Source organism: Melospiza georgiana, chromosome 6 (assembly GCF_028018845.1).
Source record: "Melospiza georgiana isolate bMelGeo1 chromosome 6, bMelGeo1.pri, whole genome shotgun sequence".
Classification (NCBI taxonomy): domain Eukaryota; kingdom Metazoa; phylum Chordata; class Aves; order Passeriformes; family Passerellidae; genus Melospiza; species Melospiza georgiana.
Genome location: NC_080435.1, coordinates 58,409,406 through 58,434,067, shown reverse-complemented (window position 1 = coordinate 58,434,067; position 24,662 = coordinate 58,409,406). Strand labels below are relative to the sequence as shown.

At 45.7% G+C, this 24,662-nt stretch overlaps 1 protein-coding gene across 1 annotated transcript in view; it reads left to right on the top strand.

The window, feature by feature from the left end:
• The first annotated feature begins 10,682 nt into the window (after positions 1-10,682).
• PRKCH (protein kinase C eta) overlaps positions 10,683-24,662 on the top strand; it is a 114,458-nt gene continuing 100,478 nt past the window's right edge. Inside the window, exon 1 of the mRNA XM_058025971.1 lies at positions 10,683-11,042. Coding sequence (XP_057881954.1) covers positions 10,683-11,042 — 360 coding nt within the window. The remainder of the gene's footprint in view (positions 11,043-24,662) is intronic.

Genomic DNA, 24,662 nt, shown 5'->3' with positions numbered 1-24,662 from the left:
TCTGTCTTCCCAGGGGCTTTTTTAAGGTTGATGAGAAATTAGGGAATATGAAATGCTGAGTCTGAATCCTGCCCATTTGTGCTGCTCACTTTGTGCAATGGTGACAGGGTGCAGGTGGTTTTAGGGGTCATGTTAAAGGGAGATGTGTCCTTCTTCAATCCTCCCAAAATCTGGGGTTCGTGGTTCCCAGGCCTGGTGGGAATAATGCAGTGCAAAGAGGGACACAACACTTGGTGTTTCCTCCTGTGCATAGTGCTGGCAGAGAATAATTTAGGTTGGAAAAGACCTTTTAGGTCATCAAATCCAGCCATTGTCCCAGCACTGTCAAGACCACCACTAATCCATGTCCCCAAGTGCCACATCTAAAAGTTTTTTGAACACTTCCAGGGACTGTTATTATTATTCCACCACTTCCCCAAACAGCCTGTTTAGGACAGACTGACCACCCTTTTATTGAATAAATTGTTCCTAATACACAATCTAAACTTCTTCTGGTGAGGCCATTTATGTTTGTCCTGTCCCTTGTTCCCTGGGAGCAGAGCCTGACCCCACCTGGCTGCTCCACCCTCCTGTCAGGAGTTGTGCAGAGCCAGAAGGTCCCTCCTGAGCCTCCTTTTCTCCAGGCTGAGCCCCCCCAGCTCCCTCAGCTGCTCCTCATCAGATTTGTGCCCCAGATCCTTCCCCAGCTCCATTCCCTCCTCTGCACCAGCCCCTCAATGTCTTTCTTGTTTCTTGTTTCACTGGTTGTTTTCCAAGTTTCTGCAGCCTTTCCCTCTTCATAGGGATGTTCTTTACATTCAGATCTCAGCACTCTCCAGATGATTCTGTCTCTTCACTCCCAAACAATTGGAAGGAGTGACTTTTGTAAGCAAGGGCACTGGCAACACAGCTGGTTTCTCAAAGAATGATGGAGAAGCTGACAGTACCTAATGACAGCACAACATGCATGCAAAATAATGCTCCCATTCCATTCTCCCCTTGCAAATGCCTACATTTAAATTAAATTGCCATTGCCTTGCCTTATGGCAGTGCTTCAGTGGCTCTTGGTTGGTTTGAAAACAAAAGAGGCAGCTCCATCTAGAGGTCTGTGACAAGGGAAGAAATCCTGGTTCTCACAGCTCTGCTCTTAGGAGTTTCTGTTGATGCAGCATTGTGTATGTGGGAGTGCTTTCTCCTGTTCAGCGTGGCTTTTTCTTCTTGTTTCTAAATGTTTTGTAAGTTCTAAGATTTTTGGAGCAAGGTCTTGAAGTTTTGGAGCAATCCTGAGCTATTCTTATTTCCCCAGTTTATTCAGAGCGAGCTGCAGCTCAGCAAGAGCATCCCTGTGTGTAGCTGGCTGCCTGTCTGCAGAGTTTGGGACAGAAATGGGGTGGTCAGGGAGGTCCTGAGCACTGTTTCTCCCTGATTCTTTACAGACATCTGAGAATTTCTCAATGCAGTGTGGGGGAGAGGGCTGTGCTCAAGCCTGCTGTGGTATTTTCTGGCTGAACGCAAACCCTGATCCCAAAGAAGGGAAGAGTTCCCCTGTGGGAAGCACCATGGAGTGGGGATGGGGACATGCAGGTAACTTTTACTCATAGGTGTGTAACAACAGAAATGTTATTTTAAGTAATTAGGAATCTGCCTGACTCAAAGGGTCCTTGGGATGGCATCTTCATTTCCCAGAGCTTTGGGCTGTACTGAGATTTTAAAGATCTCCGTAAAGGTGCATAGAGAGCTTTTTTTCTTCCTCTCAGTGATGATTAAAGCAAAACCACAGAGATACCTCCCCTGCACAGCACATCCCAGAGTGCCGCCCTGCCACAGCACTGTAATCCTGTGCTGGGGGTTGTGCTGGGCTTTGGTTCTCAGCCAAGAGGAGAGCTCTTTGTAATGGACTGAAGAATAATAATCAATATTCCTTAGATGGAATTCAAAGGTTAATAATGCCCAATACTTCCTATGTGTTTCTTTTTCTTCTGATCATCCAGTCCAGGTAATTGCTCCCTTCTCCCTTTGAGCATCTTTCATCATCACTGTATTCTCTATAGTGTACTCTCATTAGAATACTTTTAACTCCATTATTCCTAACTTTTTCCTGCTGCCTTTTCTACTTCCATCTGTACTATAGGTATTAAAGATGATAGATTGTGTGGTTGCTAGAAAATGTACAGATAAATAGAAATTATTGGTCAATGACTGCATTTCAGTAGAACAGAGTTCAGCTCTTGAGAAAGAATATGCAGCTCTTGCCAGATGGGATTTTGTTCTACTGAGAAAAAAGAAATTTTATGAGAGACATGGCAGGAAACTGAAAGATCAGGCTCAGTCTTGACTGAAAAAAGAACTTTGAGACTTGTTGATCCTTAGCCAGTGTTAAAGGAGTCGACTCAGTTAAGTATTGTTAGCTAATATAATGAGTCTACAACATGTAGTCATAATAGCCCCATAACATTATTACATTTATTTTTTTCTCCTCTTTAGTCTGCTTAGTGTTAAACAATGTCTACTATTGTTTTAGTTCAGCTCATAGTTCAGTCTTTGGATGACTTAAAAAAATGCAAATTTAAATTATTCAAGAAATGAACAACACCCTACTTCTTAAGGAGTAACATTAATATTAGAAAAACATGGCAGAGACCAAGGACATCTTTAACTAGATCAGGTTTCTCAGAGCCCCATCCAGCCTGACCTTGAATGTTTCCAGGGATGGGACATCCACAGCTTCTCTGTATCAGTGTTTAACCACCCTTGTTGTAAAAAATGTCTTTCTTATATCTGATCTAAATCAACCCTCTTTTAGTTTAAAACCACTACTCTTATTGCAACAGGGTCCACTAAAAATTTGTCCCCATTTGTCTTCCAAGCCCCCTTTAAGTATTAAAAGGTCTCCCTGGAGCCTTCTTTTCTCCAGGTTGAATTCCCTCAGCCTTTCCTCAGAGCAGAGGAGCTCTGAGCACCTCCATGGCTCCTCTGGACCATCTCCAGCAGCTCCATGGCCTTCCTGTGCTGGGGATCCCAGAGCTGGATGCTGCACCTCAGGTGGGCAAAGACTGGGGTCTCTTCAGTGTTTGAACAGTACTGCTGTTCCTCATGGAAAATCCTGGCATTTATTATCTTCCTCATGAAAAATCCCCGGATTTATTATGTTCTGAGCTGACCAGAAGCTGAAGGAGGCAGAGATGCTATTTTATTCTACCCCATTTCCAAAAGGTAAAGAGAGTGCACACACCTGCCAGTCTGGAGCCATTCCCAGCAAGCCTCTGCTGCTCAAAGGCATGAGCTGCACATCCCTGGGCTTCTTAAATACTCCTGGATTTCTTGTCCAACTGGTTCTGTTGCACAACATGTTAGCACGTGCTGGCTTGGGAAGGAGGCTGGGAAGGAAGTTGTTGTCAGAGGCTGATAGGAGGGAAGCTGTACCCCAGGTGCCTTGTTTATAGACAGGAGCAGATAAGGTGACTCACATCTCTGAGTCCCCAGCACTACAACATCCCCATGCTCATACCACGTGAGACACAGGCATGGGCATACACAAGAGGCTTTAACCCCTGCCCCAGGGATGACAGAGGCAATTTTTAATCCTTGCTTGTACAAACCAGCAGTGTCTTTAGCCTGTTCTTAGCAAAATCTCCCACCTTTTTCCTCTTGATATCGGATCTGCCATACCTGCTACCTGCCACAGCATCTGAGTGGGCTTGCAGGTAGCACTGGGCTGATGTAATTTGACCAAATTTGAAGTCCATGCCTGTCCTCTCACCACTTTGTGTGTAGTCAAACCATGATAAGATCCCATTTCACAAGCCAAACAGGAACAGGGTTGGTGAGGCACCTCCAGTGCAATGCATTCAGATACTGCACTGTGAATCACTTTATTTGGAGGAGCGTGACCTCTCCTCTTCAGAGGGTTAAGCATCACATCTGCCACCAATACCGTGTGCTGGCTGTGGCCCTATCTGATTGATCCAGGCCTTCAGTGAGCAGGTTGGATCACCTACACCAGGTGTGCCTTTGTAGGAGAGAACAACTTTAAAAGTATCATTAATAACTGCAGTGTGGCACAGAAATTGAGTTATTTCAATACCATTAAATACACCCAACCACACAGAGGGTAAAGCTCAGTCATCTCACACATCTCCACCTCTGGAGTGCTGGTAGTTGTCTTGTAACACCAATTCCACCAGCTGGAGTCGAGAAGATGGTGTTCCCCAAGAGCACCAACACATTTCTGGGTGTCTCCTCCCTCATTTGGGTGCCATGGCACTGCAGGTTGAAGAACACTGCTCAGACTGCTCCACAAAAGCCACTTCCATGACAAGATGCTGCCAAGCCTTCATGGCATGTTGACACTGGTGGTGTTTTCCCATTGCTTTGAACTGCAAAAAGGGGAAGAAAGCAGAGAGAAAAGTGAATCAGGGGCTTTCAGAATTCAAAATGTGGAAGGGAAGAGCTTTCATATCTCGCATGGGCAATATTCCTCAGGTGCAGGCATTTGCAAGATTGTGGCTCTAAGCTTATTTGTCAGCCACAGGGCCAGAAGAGAACTGTACAATTATCTGGACTAAATGTTAATGAGGGACAGAAAACATTCACCCTTAGTTGACACATCAGTCCCTATGAAGAGGAAGTAAAAGACATTTTTAAACTTGAATGTTGGATTTCAGTAGATTGGAGAGAGAAAATAATGAATGAAGCAGAAGATTTTCCAGCCTCCTACGTTGACACTACTGAATCTTTTACTTAAATCTCGTTATTACGTATATGGGTGGAAGCTGCTGACCAAGGAAAAAATACAGAAAAATCAGGAAAGCAGAGGGCACTGCAGATGCCTGGTGCCTCAGAGCTCTGTGGTTTAGAGGACAGCTTTGTTGGGCTCAGGGGTAGGGGGCTGGCATGCGAACTGAGTGTCCACATGGATGCCTTGAACCCATTTCTGAGCACGTCCATCATGTTCGGGAATAAGTGAGAAACTAAATTATAAATAATAGAGCAAGACTGCTGGGAAAGAAATAAACCCCAGTCAACCAGAACAATCAGTTTGTTCTCCAGTGTTTCCTGTACAAGTAATAAAATCTAATAACTGAGTTGCTGTTAACAGTTAATGACCACTGCATTTGTTAATGGACCCAGACAAATGAGAGCAGTTTAATACAACAAACAGGCCATTAGCTGTATTAATGGTTGGCTTGTAGGAGTTAGAGCTCTTATAAACTATATTCTGCAGTTTATAATACCAGCACTTTATAAAATGACCCGGTGTTTTCCAAAAAATAAAAAATAATAAGGATCAGGTGAGCTACAATTTAAAAAAAAAAAAAGTTTTCCAAAAAATAAAAAATAATAAGGATCAGGTGAGCTACAGTTTGGACAATCAGTATTCATGGCAACTAGGAAAAGCTGATATTAGGCTACAATCTCTTTTTCTCTTTTGCACTGGAATAAATCAGGATCAACAGCAAACATACAAACCAAGCCTGATTCTTGTATAGCTTAAATGAGTGACAGCTTTGCTTTTGACTCAGTGAGTTTTGGATTGATTCAATAATTATTATTATTAGAGAGGAATTTGATCTTTTTTTCCTCTTCTTCTCCCTAGACTACAAATGATTCCACATATGGGATATTCAGTCTTCAGCAGCTGTCATTGTTTAAAGGTTTAACAAGCAGTCTTATAGAAAGAACTATAAAAGGGAAGTGGTATAAATAGACTAAAATTAATAGAGGAACAAAATAGAGTTAGTTCCCACTTCAATTGCCTCTACAGTTCTCTTAATTTTTGTATTTTTATAGTGTATTTAGCTGCAGTTTCAGTTACAAAAAGTGTCACTGGCACTTTTTGCAATGGTAGTTGTGAAAGGCAAAATTCTTCCATAGCTTTACAGACTCACTGCTGAATGTAACCAGTGTCTGGTAGAAATTTAATGTGGAGCAATTTAAGACTTTGCCCTTAACTTGCCAAATGAGGATGATACCAAATTGTTACTGAATTATAGGTTACTGGGGAAGGGAATAATACACAGTTTTGTAGGAAAAAGAAGTGGAGATTTTTACAGGGTGCATGAAATTTGTGTGTATCTGTAGGGGCCTGAGTTAACTTATGTATTGTAAATATATGTATGGCAGTGAAAGATCTCTGTATTGTATTAGTGACCCTGCCCTGATTCTAGTTATTGTAAATGGGCTGCAGCTGTGATGTCCTTGATTGGGCAGCAGCTGTAGCCCATGGAGGTAGCTGAGATAAAAGGGGGCGGGGTGGTTAGGGAGAGCCTTGGAGAGGAGCCCTGACCGAGAAGCAGCAACAACAACACCACTGCTGTGAAGATCTGCTGTGAGAAAACCACCCAGAAGGTATGAGACTCAGGAAATATAGTTATACAACAATATGAATACAACATATATCTGTAGTGTGAGATGAGGCCAGGCTTAAATCATAATGTTACAACAGGACTTGGCCAAGCTCTTTGGCTTTGTTTGTGGATCTGAACTGGATGTTTTTCAGACAGATTCCCAAAAACATAAGAGAGAAGTTGCATAAACTTATCCTTAAGGTTACTGTGACCCGAAGGAAGAATGCAGGAGTAAACTTTGAGAGTTGTTCCCACCTTTGACCATTCAGCCACCTGCAGGGAATGGTGCCTAAGCCAGCCTAAGGAGGTGCCATTCTTCAGTTTTTTACTTGGACCTAAGGAGGTGCCATTCTTCAGTTTTTTACTTGGAAATGGGAATTACAGTTCAGAGGAGCATAGCATGCTCACTGTGTCCCTCCTAGGTTCATCATACCACAGCCATGCTCTTCCATGTCCTTCCTGTTGATTCCTTTCAGCTGCCAATTTGTGGTTTAAGACATTGCTGAGCCAGGATTTATCTCATGGTCAGTAGCCACTATTAAGTCTATCCTCCATTAACACCTACTCCTGGATTAGGCTGTTTATATTTCTGGCCTCCATTTTTTGCAATGAACTCCAAATTATAACTATGCATTCTGTGAAAAGGCATTTGCTTCTCTATGTTTTTAAACCTTTGACCTCAAAACAATTGTAAGTGTCCTTTAGGTCTTGGCTGGGAAAGAATGAAAAACCCTTTCCCATTCATACAGCTCATGTGGTTGATGATTGTACAGATCTTGCTCATGTTTCCCTTTTCATTCATTGCTTCCCAGATTTAGAAATATCAAGCTAGGCAGTCTCTTTCCCTTCACAACCATGTTTCATCACCTTTGTCATCTTTTTCTGTGCATTTCCTGGATCTATTCTGCATTTTTTGAGACGGAGGGAGCAGCAGGCTTGCACACTGTAAATGGTATGAGTGTGTCATTTATACAGAGCCTGAGTGACAGTTTTGGCATTGCTGTCAGTTGTTTCAAACAACTACCAATAGTCTACTTGTCTTTTTGATTGCTGGTGAGCTCTAAGCTGTTTTATTTCCAGGGGGTTTTCCACTACTACACTAAAACCTTCTCCTAGAGTGCCACGTTAATCAGATTGCCTGCGCTCTGGCTTGTTTACCCTGTAATTTACCCATAACTGAGATTGCACAGCCTTTCTGCTTTATTTTCTGTTTGTTGCCACTGCATGTCTCCCACCACTCTGCTGCTCAGGAGCATCAGGAGATCCTGTCAGTGGGTTCCTTGAGCAGCTCTGTGCCACAGGCTGACTGCTCAGGGAACCATCCAGCTTGGCAGGAAGCACTGGGAAGGGCTCAGCCCCCCTGAGCACTGCAGGGCACAGAGTGAATCGCCCTGCCATGCCTGGAGCCTGATCTCCAAGGTCCTGCTGAGGAGAGGAAGAGAATCCACACTGCTGCAGACCTGGCTGGCCCCCAGAGCTGTGCAAGGAGGATCGGTGCAGCCATCACCAGATGGTGCAGCTGCATTTGGCCTTGCAAGGTCATGGTGTGCAGGGCTGTTCTGATTCTTGGAAGGAAATACCTAACTGGGGATGTTTTTCCACTGCATGGATGTCTGGAGAGTAGGCAGGGAAGGTTCTGACTTCACGTCGCTGCTCAGTTCTCTTTGAGAACAGGACATTTGGGCTTTGGCTGGGAGCTCAGAATAGGGGTGTGTTCAGATGCTGTTTGAGATGATCTGTTCCAGACTGGTTTGAGTGGATAAACAAAATTAATTAGATTCACATCATATGAGTCCACAGGATTGATTTTTTCCTGCAGCAGCAAACTGGTTTGCACTGCTGTTCACCAGAAATACTTACAACTGTGGCTCACCTGCTTTTTTCCATGAGTTTTACAATACTTGCTAGGTTTATCTGAAGGCTGGGTAGAGAAATCACATTATCTCAAGAGATTCCAATGAACCATTGTATAGAAAAAGTTCTTTAAGCCCTCATTCCGATTATGGATGAAACTCCAGCATGGCAAAGTACTTCACGTTGTGTGATGAAGCAGAGGAAATGAGCCTTTAACCATCAGATTTTTGTCTTCTCCCTGTTTCTGACAGTAAATGTGTGAGCCAGCCCTTACTTCTAACAAGTAATGCTTGGGATGACTTTCATCTCTGCCTGCTCAGGAAACTGAGGAAAAGGTAAAGAGAAATTTTGACAGTACTATCGCAGTCTGTGATTGTAATTCTTAACTTAACTTAGTCTCTTAACTCTTAACTTAGTCTCCTAGTGCCAAACATTCTTCACTGCTATTGCACTGAGCCCTTTGAAAGGGCTCTAAGCAAGGTAAAATCTATATTTGATGATTTGGAATTTACAGAGTGAGTGCTCCAGCCTTTCTAAGGCCTTCAGCCTTATCCTTTGGGTACCCATACTGGGTGCTTTAAAGTTTAGGCTGTCTTTAAATGTTGTCTGCAGCCCTGAGTGAGTCCTGGTGAAGTTTTCTAAGAGCTCCAGGTTGCCCATGACGGTCAGCATGGATTCTGCCCTGGCTTCCAAGGACAGCTCATAACTCAGAAGGACAGAAGTGGTGAAAGTACCAAATAATAATAATAATAGTAATAATACTGATCCTCTTGAAAAGGTAAACAGGGGACTTTTTTATTTTATGGTGTCATAAGGAATTGGTGAATCCAGACATGAAAGCAATGGCTGATACACAGCTGATAAAAGGAAATTTTTATTTCTAACCAGCTCGCTGCTGTGGGATACAGGACTCCAAGAAGGTACAAAGATTAACACCAGGGAAAATAAAATTACCTAGAATGATCACCGCTAATGCTAGAATGCATTTCAGAAGAAACATCAACACAAAAATCCTAAATCTACAAGTCTTTTATGAGAAGACAGTACTCCATGTTAAATGATCTGGAGCTGGTCACCCCTGGAAACAAAATCCCAGAACCTGGGGTGGCAATTTCTAAAACTAAGCCTGTATTCCTCCTCAGGATGAGCTGTCCTAACCAAGCTCAAAAAAATCTTAAAACACTTGTCTTCTCCAGTTAATAGTGACAGAGCAAAGAACTTAAAAGCCTTGAAAGGAGACCTGTCAGAAGTCTGATTTAAGAGTCTACAAGTTTTTCTGGCAGAACAGTTGCTTCCATGTGAGGAGTGATCACATTACTGAACCTGTTCCACCTGCTCTCTCCAGAGGAGGCAATCAGAGACAACCTGCTCTGTCTGAGGCTTGGAAGGAGCCTTGGCTTGGTGCTCCTGCGAAACTTGGACTTCTAGAAGAAGAAAACAACGTGGAGAAGGGGGCAAGCGAGGAAAGGGATAGGAGAAAACAAAGGCGGTCTGCTAGGGAATGTGAAAGATGGCAGAGCTGAGCTGAGAGGAGTGGTCTGGAAAAGAAAAAAAAAATAAAAAAAGAAAGAAATATATTAAAAAAAAGGCTGCAAGCTGTCAGCCACTCTTGGCACCATCCAGCTGCGGCGGGGTCACTCAAAGGACCGCATCTTACGGAGTGCAACACAATTCAGATGATGCCGGCTGAACAACGCCACCGGGAAGGCAGGATTTCATTGTTCCCTACCCAGTTCGCACCGCTTTGCTGCGAAATCTACAAAGCAATTACAACTAATTAAATTCCGACTTTATTAAGTGCGATCAAACCCCCGAAGACAATCCACCCTAGAACCAAGCCTGCACGCCGAGTGCCAGGCGCGTTAATCACCCGCAATTAACCCCCGAACACATCCTGCTGCTCTCGGCGCTCGTTCTCCCGGCGGAGCGAGGCGGGGAGGCGCCGCTGCCCGGGGCGAGGTGCGGGGGCTGCGCTGCTCCGGCTCCGGGTCGCTCCCGTCCGGGCCGCCGGTCCGAGCGGCGGGCGCAGCCCCAGCCCTTTCCGGGAGGTGCTGAACGGGGAGCACCGGAGCCCCTCAGGGGTGTCCCAGAGTGTGCCCCCGGAGCTGTGTCCTCGGTCGGGGCACGGTACGGGCTGCTCCTCGCTGCGGGCCGCACCTGGGCAGCAGCACCGGGCCGGGCACGGCCGAGCTCTCCCCGCCCGTCCCCGCCCTCACGGCGCCTCCCCGCGGCTCCTCCCCGCCCGCCGCCGCCCCACGCCCCGGTGTCCCCGAGCCGGATCGCGGCGCTCCCCCGCGGTAGGAGCAGCCCGGCCGGGCGGGGCGGTTCCGGAGCCCCGGCAGAGGCAGGGCCCGGGGGCGGGCGCGGTGCCGCCGGCCGGCCCCCTGAGGAGGCGCGGCGGGGCTGCGGCGGGCCGGGCCGGCAGGAGAGGCTGGGAGCCTCGCCCGGCGGGAGCGGGCTCTGGCTCTCCTCCCGGCGCCCGGGCGGCCCGGGGGCGCGGCCATGTCCGGAGCCATGAAGTTCAGCGGGTACCTGAAGGTGCGGATCGGGGAGGCGGTGGGGCTGCAGCCCACCCGCTGGTCGCTCCGGCACTCGCTCTTCCGCAAGGGATACCAGCTCCTGGATCCCTATGTCACCGTCAGCGTGGACCAGGTGCGCGTGGGGCAGACCAGCACCAAGCAGAAGACCAACAAACCCACCTACAACGAGGAGTTCTCGGCCACGGTCACCGACGGCCATCAGATCGAGCTCTCCGTCTTCCACGACACCCCCATCGGCTACGATGACTTCGTGGCCAACTGCACCTTGCACTTCCAGGAGCTGCTGCGCTCCGCCGCCCCCAGCGACACCTTCGAGGGCTGGGTGAGTACCCGTGCGGAGGAGAAGCCTCTGGGAGACTCCTCTGGGAATGAATGGAGGGCGCTCGGGGAGCCGGGGCTTGTCCTTGCATGCCTGTGCCGCAGACACGCAGCCCGCTGTGTGTCTGCAGGTACACAGGTGTGCTCCTTCACGCGTCTGTTTGTGTCCCTCTGCTTCACATTTGCTGTTCCTTAGGACCCTAAGGACCCTCAGCTGTCGTAGCTCGAGGGTGAGAACGCTGTAGTCTCTCCTCATGTTTGTAATGAACGGAGACAAGATCTGTAATACGTAACTTGCAAACGACACCAGCAAATTCACACAAAGGTGTTTCCTCCCTCCTTTCGCTCAGCGCACAGAGGCGCACTGGGAGACTCGGATACCTGGCTTGGATGTATTTCTGCCCTGCTCTACACATGCTTGCACAATAGTTTGATGTGTGCATGCGGATTTCTTTGACTTCTTAGCAGAATGGCAGGACTAGTCTTGTGTCTGTTATGTACACCGCTGCTCTGGGTCAGTACAGTTTCACTCTGAGCTAATTCTAGGTTATTTCCAGGTAAATGTCACTTGTAGGCAGCCCAGAGAACCTCATTTATGGGTTAGTCCTGATGGTGACAGAAACAGTACAGTCTCTAAAGTTGTACCTTTGCTTCCAGTCTTGTAAAGGAGGACAAGGTGACTGCATTGATCCAGACAGTTTGCTAGTAAGAGTTAGTTTAATAAAAAAAGGCATTTATTCTGAGTAGAGAAGGTGCAGAAGAGCTGAGAATGTTCAAGGCTGTGATGGGTATAAACTTTCTGAGGCTGAGAAGTTCAGGATATGCGGTCAGATAACCACCACAATAAAACCAGATGTTGAGGCTGACAGCGTAGAGAACAGATAAACATCTTGATCCTATCGCTGGGGAGGATGCTGGGACTTTCTGCTCTCTCGGTCTGTGGCTGAGGTGTGATGCTGCACCTTTGGGGTGATAACAGGCAATGATTAATTAATGCATATTGGGGCCATTTAGTTAGGTACCTTATGGATGAATGTGAGGTTTGTGCAGTGGAGGTGTTCTCTCTCAGACAGTCCCTGATGGGGTTTTTGGGTCAGACAGAAAGGTCCCAGCAGTTCTCCGATGGTTTAGCTGAGGAGTTCCTCCTGACAGCCCAGCCACAGCTGAGGGCATGAGCTTTGCCTGGTGGATGCATGCTCAGCTTCCCAGGCTACCTGTGCCCCTGGAAAGTGTCTGCTCTGTCCTGGGATTTGTGCTAAACCAGGTTCAAATACAGAACAGACCCCACAGGCCAGGCAGAGGAGTGAGCTTGGGGTAGAGCTATGTGTTTTTGAGGGTTTTCTTGATATTTGAGTTGCTATTGAGAGAGGCCCAGTCCTATAAGGAGGCTGGAGTCCTGGTCACACTGAGCTGGTGACATGGGGTGGGACTGCTCTGCTGCAAAGGTGGTGGCCTTATTTACATTACTAAAATACCTGTCATAATACTGCTGCTGGTGTGGATGCACGTACATTTCTTCCATTTGGTCCATCCTGCAGTGCTGATTTTTAGGGCAGATGCAGACTGTGGCCTGAAATATTCATCTGGTGGTGAGGGAAAAGTTTCTAATCCTTGCAGGATAGACCTGTGTTTTATGAACTCCTGTACCTGGGAGCTGATGGGTACAAGGGGGTGGGAAACCAGTGAATTCTTTTAACTAGATTGATGTAAACTGGTTTTATATCTGGGCATGTAGACAGAGGTTAAGAGCTGCTGCTCTCCCTTTAAATGAATGTCTGAAACTTACAGCTGGGGTGGATTTAGAGGGAAATGAGCAAATGTTTGCCTTCTGTTGCCTTTCTCTCTCCCCTCCCTTCTGATTTGCTTTGTTAGCATCTCGCATAGCGTGCAGCCTGGATCACATGATGACAGAGAACAGCATCTTGCCCTGATAATTTAATATGTCTTGATAAATCCAGCAAGGCTGTCACGGGAGTTTGTGTAATCAGGAGGAGAGGAAATGCTGGTTTGTACTAACCCAAGGTCTACGAGCTGCTGGCACAATGCAAAACACCACAAGGAAATGTACATGATTTGAAACACCTCCACTCCAAAATCCTTCATTTCTGTCCTTTTTCCATCACCAAAATAAAAGCACAGATAGGCAGCTAAGGAGTGAATCTTCCCAAGTTTAACCAGGCTTATGCTCACTTGGCTGTGCACAGTTTTTCATTTTGATTTGAAATAGAACTTTTATGTTCACTTTTCAGAGACAGGTCAGACAGTATTTTGGTAAAATCCAAGTGATTAATAACAGGCAAACAGGGCAGTTGGCTGCTGTCAGCTCTCAGGCTCATGCTGCTCTGTTTATAAACATGGATTTTCTCCTGCTGGGGAAAAAAAAAAAAAAAGAAAAAATGTGATTAGTTGTAACATTGTTCAGCACCTTTTGTGAGAACTGTAGGAGGTTTCAGCGAGAGGCAAGGAGGAGCAGTTGGTGTGTAAGAGTTGGTGCTTCCCAGATGACTTGCAGGTACATCACTGCAATTATGACCTGAACACTTATGCAGATGAGTAAGTGTATGGACATGAGCTGTCTCATCAGTAATGCTTATACACCTGAGTCATCCCACTGGCTGCTGGGGCAGTGTTCTCAGTTCATGGTTTGCTTTAAAATTCATGTTTCAGAGACTTCAAAACTGACCCTTTTTCCTTCCAACCATTTGGGTTGTTTTCCAAAGTCTTTCTAATAAACACATTAGCATGGTCTGGATATCTCTTCTAATTTGTGAGTTTGTTGTTACACACATTTGACTAATTTTCCACAGATCAAATTTGCAAGAGCTTATTAACTTCCAAGATCCTTCTTGCTGTTTCTCCTTTCTTATATTAACTTGTCAGGTTTCAGCAAAGCAGTTTTTACCAACATTGTCAGTTAAATGCCATCGTGCCTTCAGAGTGCTGAGCACCATCTCCCCAGTGCCATGTTGTTTCTGGTAGGCATTGCCTGTGTGGGTGTGAGGTTGTGCAAACCTGAATGGTTGCATTTTACCCAGGTGTGCATGACCAGGTGCAGGGAGGGAGCTGGGCTGCCTGCTCTCTGGAGCTGTTTGCTGGGATTTACATTGGGGCTGAAACTTGCCTCATGAAAGCATTTAATTCTGCACTAGCTTGTGCTAGGATCTTTTTACTTCACATATGCATCTTTAAAAAGGTATTATCTCCTCTTTGAGTGCAGTTTAGAAAGCTGTCATATATCAGTGAAACAACTGGAGTACTCAGTATAGCTGAAATGGGAGATGTTTACAATACCTGAGTTTTATGTAGTAGCTGAAGCAATTTTTAACCTTGGGGAAACACTCTTTACAGATACTGAATGGCATTGTTACAAGGGAATTATTTATTCACGACTGTAAAAAATTATTTGTCCCTGGGCGGAGATGCCATAATTTGTAAGACTTTAACAAGGAATAGACATTTAAACCTTGATCTTGAAGTAGCAAATCATGAGAGTACACTGAAGGAAATCACATAACAGATGGGCTATAAGATTAGTGAGCCAGTCACAACTTCCTGATGAGTTTGTTGCTCGTGTGCAGGAAGAGATTAAGGCAATTCTTGTGTGTTCCTTCACTTCAGCTCTTTTGTCTATATCCTTCCCTATTTTTTTTAAGGCAGAAATAATCATGTTTATATACAATTGTGTTTGTCGAATGTGAAGTTCAAGAGTTAAAAGATAAGTCACCTTCTCTTCAGAGCACCATGGCCATGAGAGAGAGGCAGGGTACTGCAGGTCAAATATAATATGTTTGCTGCTTCTTTTGGCTCCTGCTTGACTGCAGGGTGGGCAAAAGTTGCTTCAGGAAGCCAAAATACTTTATAGCTCTTGACAGAGGATTTTGTGGTGCAGTATTTTGTGTCTGTGCAACTGCAGAGATAAATTAAGCTTGTAGAGGTGGAATAAGTGGTGTCTCCATCCACAGGGCAGGAGCGGGCTGGGGTGAAGTCCATTTGACTTCTCTTTCCATGCACATGACAGTGATGTACACAGTGCTGATCTCTCATCTGTGTGAAGGTCACACTGCCATATTAATTAGGCTTGAGTAAAATGAGCTCCTTCCCTAACTTTTTGGAAGCCTTGTTTCTGTAATTGTTATTACTGATATGCAGTTACTATGTTGAATAGGACTCGTGGAGAGAAACACCCACTGCAGAAGGTAAGGTGGGTCTGAAAGCTGCTGGAATTTCAGCTTTTCTTTCTTTCCTTCAGCATAAATTTGTCCTTTGGCCCTATGAAGAGATCCCCTCAAAATGCCAACAGACCCATGCACCACGACTACCTGAGAGTGCCCTGCATCCTGAAACAGAGGCTGTGATAACCAAGGGAAAAATTGTTGCTATTTGTCAGGTGTTCAATAGCCTGTGGGGGTGTGATGCTAAAAACAGTTGTTCTGATGGAGGCAGATGAGACAGCTGACTGTCACAAAGAGCTGCACACGTACTGCCCTGTTCCAGCATCAGAAGTGGAGCTGTTTGGAGTCCTGTTTCTTGCCCCTCCCCAATAAAAGGCCTGGCTGGCAGCTGTGAGAATCCTTGGAGAACATGGACACTTTGCTTGAGAGTGTGAAGATTTGACCCAAGCATGAGAAGAGCCAGTTTCCAGTGGCTGGGGCCAGTAGGGGGGTGTGGGACTGGAGTTCATGTCCTGGCTTTGAACTGAGTGCAGCAAGAGGTGGGTTTGGCTCTCAAGGTTTTCTGGGAGGCAGTGAAGTGACAGTGTTCCTGTCCCCCTCAAAGATGTCACTGCATTCATCGAGGACTGTGGCTGAGGGGGGAAATTCTGTGCCTGGGGCAGAGCCAGAATTCCAGGAGTGCAGGACAAGGCAGGACAGTCCAGGCAATCAGGTGCTGCAGTGACCTGGAGGGAGATGGGCACTCAGGTAATGGGCACTCTTTGGGTACTCTTGCCACCAAGAGCAGTGGCAGTCACCTCGAGGTGACTGGAATGAGGTGCTGGAGTACTGCACCCATCCCTGGAACCCCCGATAAAAGAGGAACATGGACTTTCTGGAGGGAGTCCAGAGGAGGCCATGAAGATGCTCAAAGGGCTGGAGCAGCTTTGCTATGAGGACAGGCAGAGTTGGAGTTTTTCAGCTTGGAGAAGGCAAAAGGGAAGCCTTAAAGCACCATCCAGTGCCTAAGGGGGCTAAAATAGAGCTGGGGAAGAGACAATGGCATGGAGAGACAGCAAAAGAGTAATGGCTTTAAACTGATAGAGGAGAGATTTAGATTGGATGTAAGGAAGAAGTTTTTGACAATGAGGGTGGCACAGGTTGCCCAGAGAAGCTGTGGGTGCCCCATCCTGGGCAGTGTTCAAGACCAGGCTGGATTGGGCTTGGAGCAAGCTGGTCTGGTGGAAGGTGTCCCTGTGCATGGCAGAGGGTGTGGAATGAGGTGATCCTTAGGGTCCCTTCTGCTCTGTGGTTCCATCCAGCCCTTGTTGATGTGGTTGGCTGGAGTGGGGGGCTGCCTTTGATGCCAGGGGCACCTTTACATTCCTGCTGATGGTGTTGCTGCTGAACCAGTTGAAAGCCCTGGTTGGAGGGAGAAGAGGCAGCCACAGCTGATGCCCACGTTGCCTTTGGTCGTGCTAGAAGCTCGTGAGAAGGTGTTTGCAGACCTGCTCCTGCAGCCCTGGGGCTGCTTTTTGCAGAGAGGCTGTGAGGAGGAGGAGGGGGCAGCAGGGTGACCGCAGCACCAGCGAGCCCAGCACCCCAGGAAGCTCTGTCCCCAGCCCTGCTGGCCCCACCTCACCCTGTTGGTGGTTTATATTTAGCTTTTTCCACAGGTCTTTTAGTAAAGCACATTTCACCCAGGCTGTCAGAGGCTTTTTGTTTGGAGTATTTTCTGAGTAATGATTTGGTTTCTGGCCATTTTGAGCTTATAGGCAATAAACTCTGCAGAATGGATTGTCAAGGGGACCATTTGAGCTATTGAAATGCCATTAGAAAGTCTACTGATTTACAGGGTAATTCAATATGAAAAACATATCCCTTACTGAAGTGAATAAGACTCCCACCCTTTCTTCACAAACTATCAAGGCTCCTTTGATGTTTTAGGCTTTAGCTATTGTGCTTTGCTAATACAGCCAGGAAATTGGGGGCCTTTTGTGTAACCATGGAGAAAAAGATGAACAGCAGAGTTGCCACATGAAATGAGTTACTGGCAGCTTTTATAAGGATTCTGGATCAGCCATTGCACCTTCTTGCCTCCCAGATTTCATCCTATTTAAGCATGCAGTTAAGACATGTCAGACCATGCTGCAAATTTAATTTCTTCTGGAGACAATGAGCAATCTTTGCTCTGATTGCCTGCTCCCCCCCTGTGCTATTTGTAGGGCCGTGCTGGACCCAGTTTGGGGTTGTGGATAACTAACCTGGCGCCGTGTCCTGGTGGAGATCACCACGTGGCTGATCCTCCCCCAAGCCATGCCCTTCTGCTGGCTGCTTGTGAGGGAAAGCCCTGCTTTACAATAATGGTATCAAAGATAAATGTGTATCTGGAACAAAGAGCATGCAGAAGCGTCCCATTAACATTGCTAAGCCACTTAGGGTAAGCCAGACAAGCAACTGTATTTCTGCAATGCCAATGATATTTTTGTGTGCTTTGATATCATGAGATGCTCTCATCACTTAGGGAGGTCAATTGCTGAGGAAACCATTCTGCTTTAATTTAGGAGCCAGCACCACGAGCAGATGTGAGCCAGCTTTTGTCGCGTTTGAGCAATGCTGTGTGGGAACAAGCACCCCTCAGCAACTCCCGTGCTCTTGACACTCAGTGTCTGTCCTGGGCCCAAGGTGATGGAAAAAATTGCTTTTTCACTGCCCCTGCAAGACCTTTTGTGCCCTTGTTGTGCTGGAGCAGAGGCATGTGATCGATGTCCAGATCCATCCCACAGGCTGCCAGAGCAGTCTGACCGGCTGATGGCCCCGCTCCCTGGCTGCTCTGTCCTGGGGCTGCTCCAGTGTGGGGCAGGCTGCAGGCACAACAGTTGTTCTGGTAACTTCCTGGATAATTTTTTTGTCTGGTTTTCCTTGTGAGACCCACTGCATCTCCAGAAAGCCTCGTGCTCTCTAGCCCATCAGTGCTCTGTGTTCGGATGCAGCCCTCAAGACAGAGATGAGATGCCTGTGACCTGTGTGACAAATGACACACTCTGTGCTACCTCCTCTGAGTGCCACATTGCAAAGCAATTAAGCCCATCCTGGGGAAGATGCTGTCCTGGGCTGCAAAGCCACAGGAATTTTGGGATGTCAGGTCTGGGATAAGATTTTCATTTGCTGGCTGGAGCTCCGTGGCTCTGGCTGGGAATTTCTGTGCTCCATCATGTGGTGTGGAGCTGCCCTTTGGGTCAGCACAGCTCACACAGAACTGACACCCAGCTGCTGTCACTGTACTTACCCAGGAGCTTTGCCAGCACAAAAAAATGTTGGCAGGGGAAGATGGAGGAAGGGAGGGATGAATCTGTTAGATGGCATTACTTAAAGGCTTTTTCTTGGTATTCACCTGCCCAGTTTGGTAAGTTTTGAGTTTTGTGAGTGAGTTGGTTGTATTTGTGTCAGTGATGCAGTGGCAGCTCTCCAGACTCCTTCCAGGAGGGATCTCCTTTCTGTGGAACAGGCAGGAGATGAAGTATTGCTGCAGAAACACAAGCTGGGCAGCTTTGGTAGCTGACTTCAGTTTGTGAAATGGGAGATAGAATAAATAATCTATTTTATTTAACCAACATGAGAATGCTATTTAAGCCTTAGTGGAATTTCTCTCTTATTTTTATTTTTTTTACTTTTTATTGCAGTACAGATATTTCTGTCAAAATGGGGAGAGGAGGAAAATGCATCCATGCAGGACACGTTTCTAAATGTGTGATTTGCTGTATGAGTGTTGCATGTCTGCTGTATGTTTAAAAAAAGATCAGTACAATCATTTGCAGTGTGAAATCACTTAACAGATCAGTAAAGCCCAGTAATCTCTCAGAATGAGGCAGTTAAAGGACAGGATGTGAGAAATAGGCTGTGGGTCTCTGCTGTCCCAGGACTTTACATCTAATAGTAAGAATGACAGTGACAGATTGTCTGATAATGTGCATCCAGGGGCTGAGGAGAGGTTTGAGCTGATACCTCCAGATCTGACACTGTGGTGTTTTTCCTGCCTTTCTCTCATATATTCTATGTTAGCCATTCTCAGAGACAGGATTTTTGACTCGCCAGCTGGTCTCACTTGGTGTGAAAAAGCAGCTCACACCTCTCTAACACCACCTCTGGTTTCTAGCTCTCTCACACTCTGGTCTGCTCTGTGGTTTTTGTTTTGCCTTTGCTTGTTTCTTATTTTTTTTTTTAATTCCTTGCCATCAGTCTGCATTTTACCATAGCATGGTCTTTTGCATTTTTTCTCATGAGTACATTTAATTTTACTCTGTCATGTGAGCAAGACATCCCTTGGAAATTAAATTCTTCATGTACATCTCCACTTGCTAAATTTAGTGTCTTAAACCTCCTGTGATAACAGTGGCATCTTAGTTTGGGAATCCTTTTGTCATTTTTGGATAGAAAAATGTTTGCCATCCTTCACAGCCTTATGGATGCTGCAGTGGGTTCAAGCAGGACCAGTGGTGCTGGGTGCTGTGGCTGTGAGTCAGAGGGGATCATTTAGGGTTGTGCACTGTCAGAGGGATCATTTAGGGTTGTGGCAGCTCTCTGGAGCTGGCTGGCTCCACAGTCAGGATGGGAAAGAGGATGACAGTTTAACTGTGACAGTAAAAGTCAGCATGGGATGTCTGTGCTCCAAAGTGCTTTTATCTGACAAAATAGTTGCAAATCAATGCTGTCTCTGATAGCATTGGAGCTGGCTTGTCAATGTGTGACTTAGTTCCTGGAGGGATTCTCTCCACCTAGACTGGTCAGTGTGCTCACCCATGCTAAATGTATTCAGTTCTGGGCCTTGCTCCTTGAGAATAACAAAGGTTGTTTAAATCAGGAATGACTAATGCGAGACTAGCTTGTCCTGTTTGAATTCCTGCTTTGTCCTGCGTTTGCTTTCTGGGTAAACAGGGACATATAGCTTCTTGGCCTTTTCCCCAGGGCTGAGGAGCAGAGGAAAAATGGAGTTCCAAGTAGTGAAATTTGGGATTGATTTTCAGCATGATTTATTCTATCTCATATCCTTCAATTCTCTTAAATTCTACATGCTTTACATGTTAACCTTCCCTCACCATGTAAACTGGCACATACATGAAGCTTTCCATACCTCACTTCTTTCTGGCATCAATTTTTAATAACATCAATGTGAAAGTTGCCTCTTTCCTTTCTCGCTTGTTTTTAAAAAGTTTGCCTGTGTTTTCTGTGAGATTCCAGCAGAACAGGAGCCTGGTGTTTGTGTTTGCTTCTGGTGTTGTTTGTGAGGTTCACATCAGTGAATTCCCCATGGCTTCGATGGAATTACACTGCCAGCTTTACATTGGCTAATTGGGAGAAGAACTGGACACGTTTCCTTCCCCCTTCTTGCATGCAACAAGAGTTGATAATGTTGGCTGGGCTGTACATTATTTATTGGGCACAGAGAGTGCCCATGGTGCTCTGAGAAAGGGGAAGGAATTGGCTTCTGTCAATGAGTTTATTATCTAGGTCATTCACTGACTGAGGCATCTCACATTAATGTATTCAGTGAAAATTTATTCTCTGAGGCAGTTTGCTCCTGAGCCTGTAAGAAGATATAACCATGTGAGGAAACATTCCTGTGCAGTCCAAATCCATGGTGGGATTTGTTGTCAAAGCTGCTCATTGGAACACACTGCTAATACAGAAGCTACAGAGCTTTGTGTAGGGTGAGCCTCCATCTCCTAATAGGGCTTGGTGGGAGTATTGCTGCTGTTAATCAGTTTTCTACACGGAGCCCCATGCTTATCCCTTCATTACCTGTTTACTCAGTAGCAGTAATAAGTCCAGCTTTGGGTACTTCCCAGGAACTGCTCACCAGACTGGTTTGTAAGGGAGGAGGATTTACTGGAGATGGTTGAAAATGACCCTGCAACCAGTTTTCTTTTATAGAAGTTTGTCCCTTGTTTCTGCAAGGGACTCCTGATGTGGCAGCCGAGAAGAAATGCTGGTTTATTTAGTTTTCTTTAATGCAATGGGATGTAACTATGGTTATTTAGTAGCTACTCTACAAGAAACTAAGCTGTTCTCAGCTTAGAGTGGAGCAGAACTGGGTGGAAAAGATAAGTCATCTCCCTATCAAAAACTGCCCTTGTTACAATAATCCTATCAATACCTAATGATAGTAACTCATTTGGACCAGGCTTTCAATTAGCTTGAGTAACATCTAGCCTGTCTTGCCAATAGAAATGATATTTTCCCCAGTTTCCTTCGTTCTAAAAAGTAGCATGTTTGCTTTCCTCTTGCTGAATGATTCATCAAAACCTAAATCTTCAAATTCATGCTCATGTCCAAGAGAAGAGCAAGCTCTAGAGCTGTTCTCATGAGCCCAGACTGTGGAGCTTTATTCTTTCCCTTTGAGGGACAAAAAGGGTATGATGTAGGCAAAATATATGGTAAAGGAATAGATAAAAGTTTCTTTGGCACATTTGCACAGGTTGAGCCTGATTTCTCCAGCTCTACCTAAAGCACAGTGGAATCCCCCCCTATTTACTGTTAAGGAGCTGTCTCTGCAGGCCAAGACTCACTGTGTCCACATCCTTAGGGCTTGCCATCCTCTGGGAGTGACAGTGTTGAAATGAAGAGCAGACCCTTGGATTCTGGAGGATCAGGAATAAAGCATCAAAAATCCAGGCTATGCTGCACATCCTCACAGAGTGTTTTTCAGCCCCTTGTAGACAAAACAGGTTCATGTTCTAGTATGATCCTCTCCATCTGGGCTAATATAATACTTAGGAAGTCAGCCAGTGTAGGAATGAGTTTTGTGTTTAAATGTGATTGAGCACTTTTTCAGCTCTTTTGGGCTCTGGCAGTTTGTGCAGGGCAGATCCAGGAGGGCACAAACTCAGCAGGTTTTTGCCCTCCTCTGCCCCATGGGCAGTCGCTGTGCAGAATGAGAGGCAGAGAGCTTCCTGCTTGAGTCTCTGCTTCTCTCCTACCCCATTTCACAGCTGAGCTTGCTAAAGAAACCCTCAGTGAGGCATCAGTCAGTGTGGGGGGCTGTTCTCTGTGGTTTTGGAGTCGTGCGAAGGCGCCCGTCCATTGTGCTGCCTCTGCACGGGAGCGGTGGCGGCCGGAAGAAGAGGCGGGAGCAGAATTTTGGGGCAGCTGGGGCCCTTCAGCTGCTTTTGGTCAAAGCTTGATGCCAGCACGGCTTTTCCCTGTATTTTTTATCTATCAAAGGACTCGGTTAATGATTTATCAGTTCATAGAATCACAGAACAGTTTGGGCTGTAAAGGACCATGGTAGGGATCCCTCCACCAGGCCAGATTGCTCCAAGCCACATCCACCCTAGTCTGGAGCACTTCCAAGGATGGGCCAGCAACAGCTTCTCTGACCAAATTGTGCCTCACACCCTCATAGGGGGAAGAATTTCTTCCTAATCTCTAATATTTACCCTCCTTCAGCATGAACTATCATCAACCTTGTGCTTCCCCAGCATTTTCTGATGACTATGGTACCAAGCCCTGTTCTGAGGTTACCTGTGCTCCTGTGGATGGGTGTTGGGAGTTGTGACTGCTCTCCTCTCTGTCTTGGGTGAGAGTTACTGCCTGTGGCTGCCCATCTGCAGGAGAGCAGGATGTTGGTGCTGTGGTGTAGAGCTGCCTGTGTGCTGTGGCACAGACAGGACACGATGCACATTCATTTTAATTCTTGCTTGGCACTGTGTCTAGCAAGGAGAAACCCTTTTGGCTGGTTATGTTCTTTCTGGTTAGCCCTATCTTGGTTAAAATTCTTAGAATTGAAAGCTTCAGAAATTCTGAGAAGGAGCTCAGAAGAGAGAGTGGAAGCCATATCTAAAATCATCACTTGATTGATTCATTTTAGAATTGCATGATTCTGATTTTAGTCAAGAATAATATTGCAAGACCTGAGTGGATTTCTTCAAGGAGGAGCAAAAGATCATTCAAGTTGTCACATGTTTTGGCTTATGTGGATGTGATCTCAGAAGGTTTCTGGTGTGTCCTTGCAAGTTTGTCATTTCCCTTTGTCCTGGAGAAAGCTGTGTCTGTGATTAATACGAGGTCACTGATGTTATTTCTATATATAAATAAGCTTGGTGCAAAGATACTTGCCTCAGCAATGCATATGCAATACTCATTGTTTTTAAGCAATGCAATTCTTATTTTAGCAACATTTTTGAAGCTCCTGTTCCTGTTTTGGACATGAACATTAGGTGAGAAAAGAGTAACTGAGCTTGCAGGTTTTAAGTAGCCCTTGGTGTCCCTGCATTTGGCTTCTGAGAGTTTGCTCTGAAAAAATTTTGTGACCTCAGAAAAGCTCATCAGCATTTTCTCAGTATAAGTTTTGTGGTTCATTTCTAGGTTGACTAAACTATCTTTTTATGTGAATAGTTCTGGCTGGGGGAAATTTCATTTGCAGAAAAATTTGCAGATCTCTCATCTCTGGAAGTGTTCAATGCCAGGTTGGATGGGGCTTGGAGCAACCTGGTCTAGGTAAAATATCCCTGCCTGTGGCATTGGGGTAGGAATGAGATGATCTTTAAGTCCATTCCAAACCATTCTATGGAATTTGAGTTTGCTGGTTTTGTTGGTTTTTTTTTTTTAATTACTCCAGTTGCACAAAAATATGCAGTTTCAGTCCCTGATAATGTTTTTTGCCATTAACAATAAGGAATATTTTCTCTTTTGAATAGATATGTATATTTTAGCCAGTAAATGCGTAGTTGTAAAATTCTGTACACCTATAGCATTTCTTCTTCCTACATCTCTGACAATATTAAGCAAGTGTTTCCACAGGAACTGTGCTCTTTACAATAGACAGTGTTGTGGCTTGCTTCAAAGCCACAGCCAGAACATGTAGGTGTTTGAAGAGTACCAGATCTTTCCATCTCTGCTGTGAATTTTCCAGTGGGTCAGTACTTGTTCAGACTTTGTATCTCAGTATCTGAAACCACCCCCCTGTTTCATGTTGCTCATGTGTGGTAATGCCCCAGAAGCCTTTCAAACTCTGCTCCTCTGCAAGAGGAGTTTTTAGAATCACAAAAAGTCGAAATTCGTGGTGCGGCCAAGATCTCGTCAGCAACTCCAGGATCAGTTGTTCAAAGCCAGGCTGGACATGGCTTGGAGCTGCCTGATCTAGTGGAAGGTGTCCCTGCCCATTGTCAGAGACTGGAACTGGATGATCTTTGAGGTCCCTTCGAAATGAAAGTGTTTTATGATTTTTTTTTTTAATGTTTCCATCAAACCCCTCACTACTGTAATCTTATCTCAGGCTCTTCCAATGTAATGTCTATTGGGAGTTGAACTGTATTAGGTGTTTTTTTATCTTTCTTAGGGAAGTTCGTTTGCAATGGTTCCCTTCACTGAATGTGGATCAGTCATTGAAAGGGCCTGGATCTCTTAATTTACTTCCCTCCAAGGTGGTTGCTGAGAGGACAGGAACTGAGTGGCTTCTTGGCTTTGTATTACAG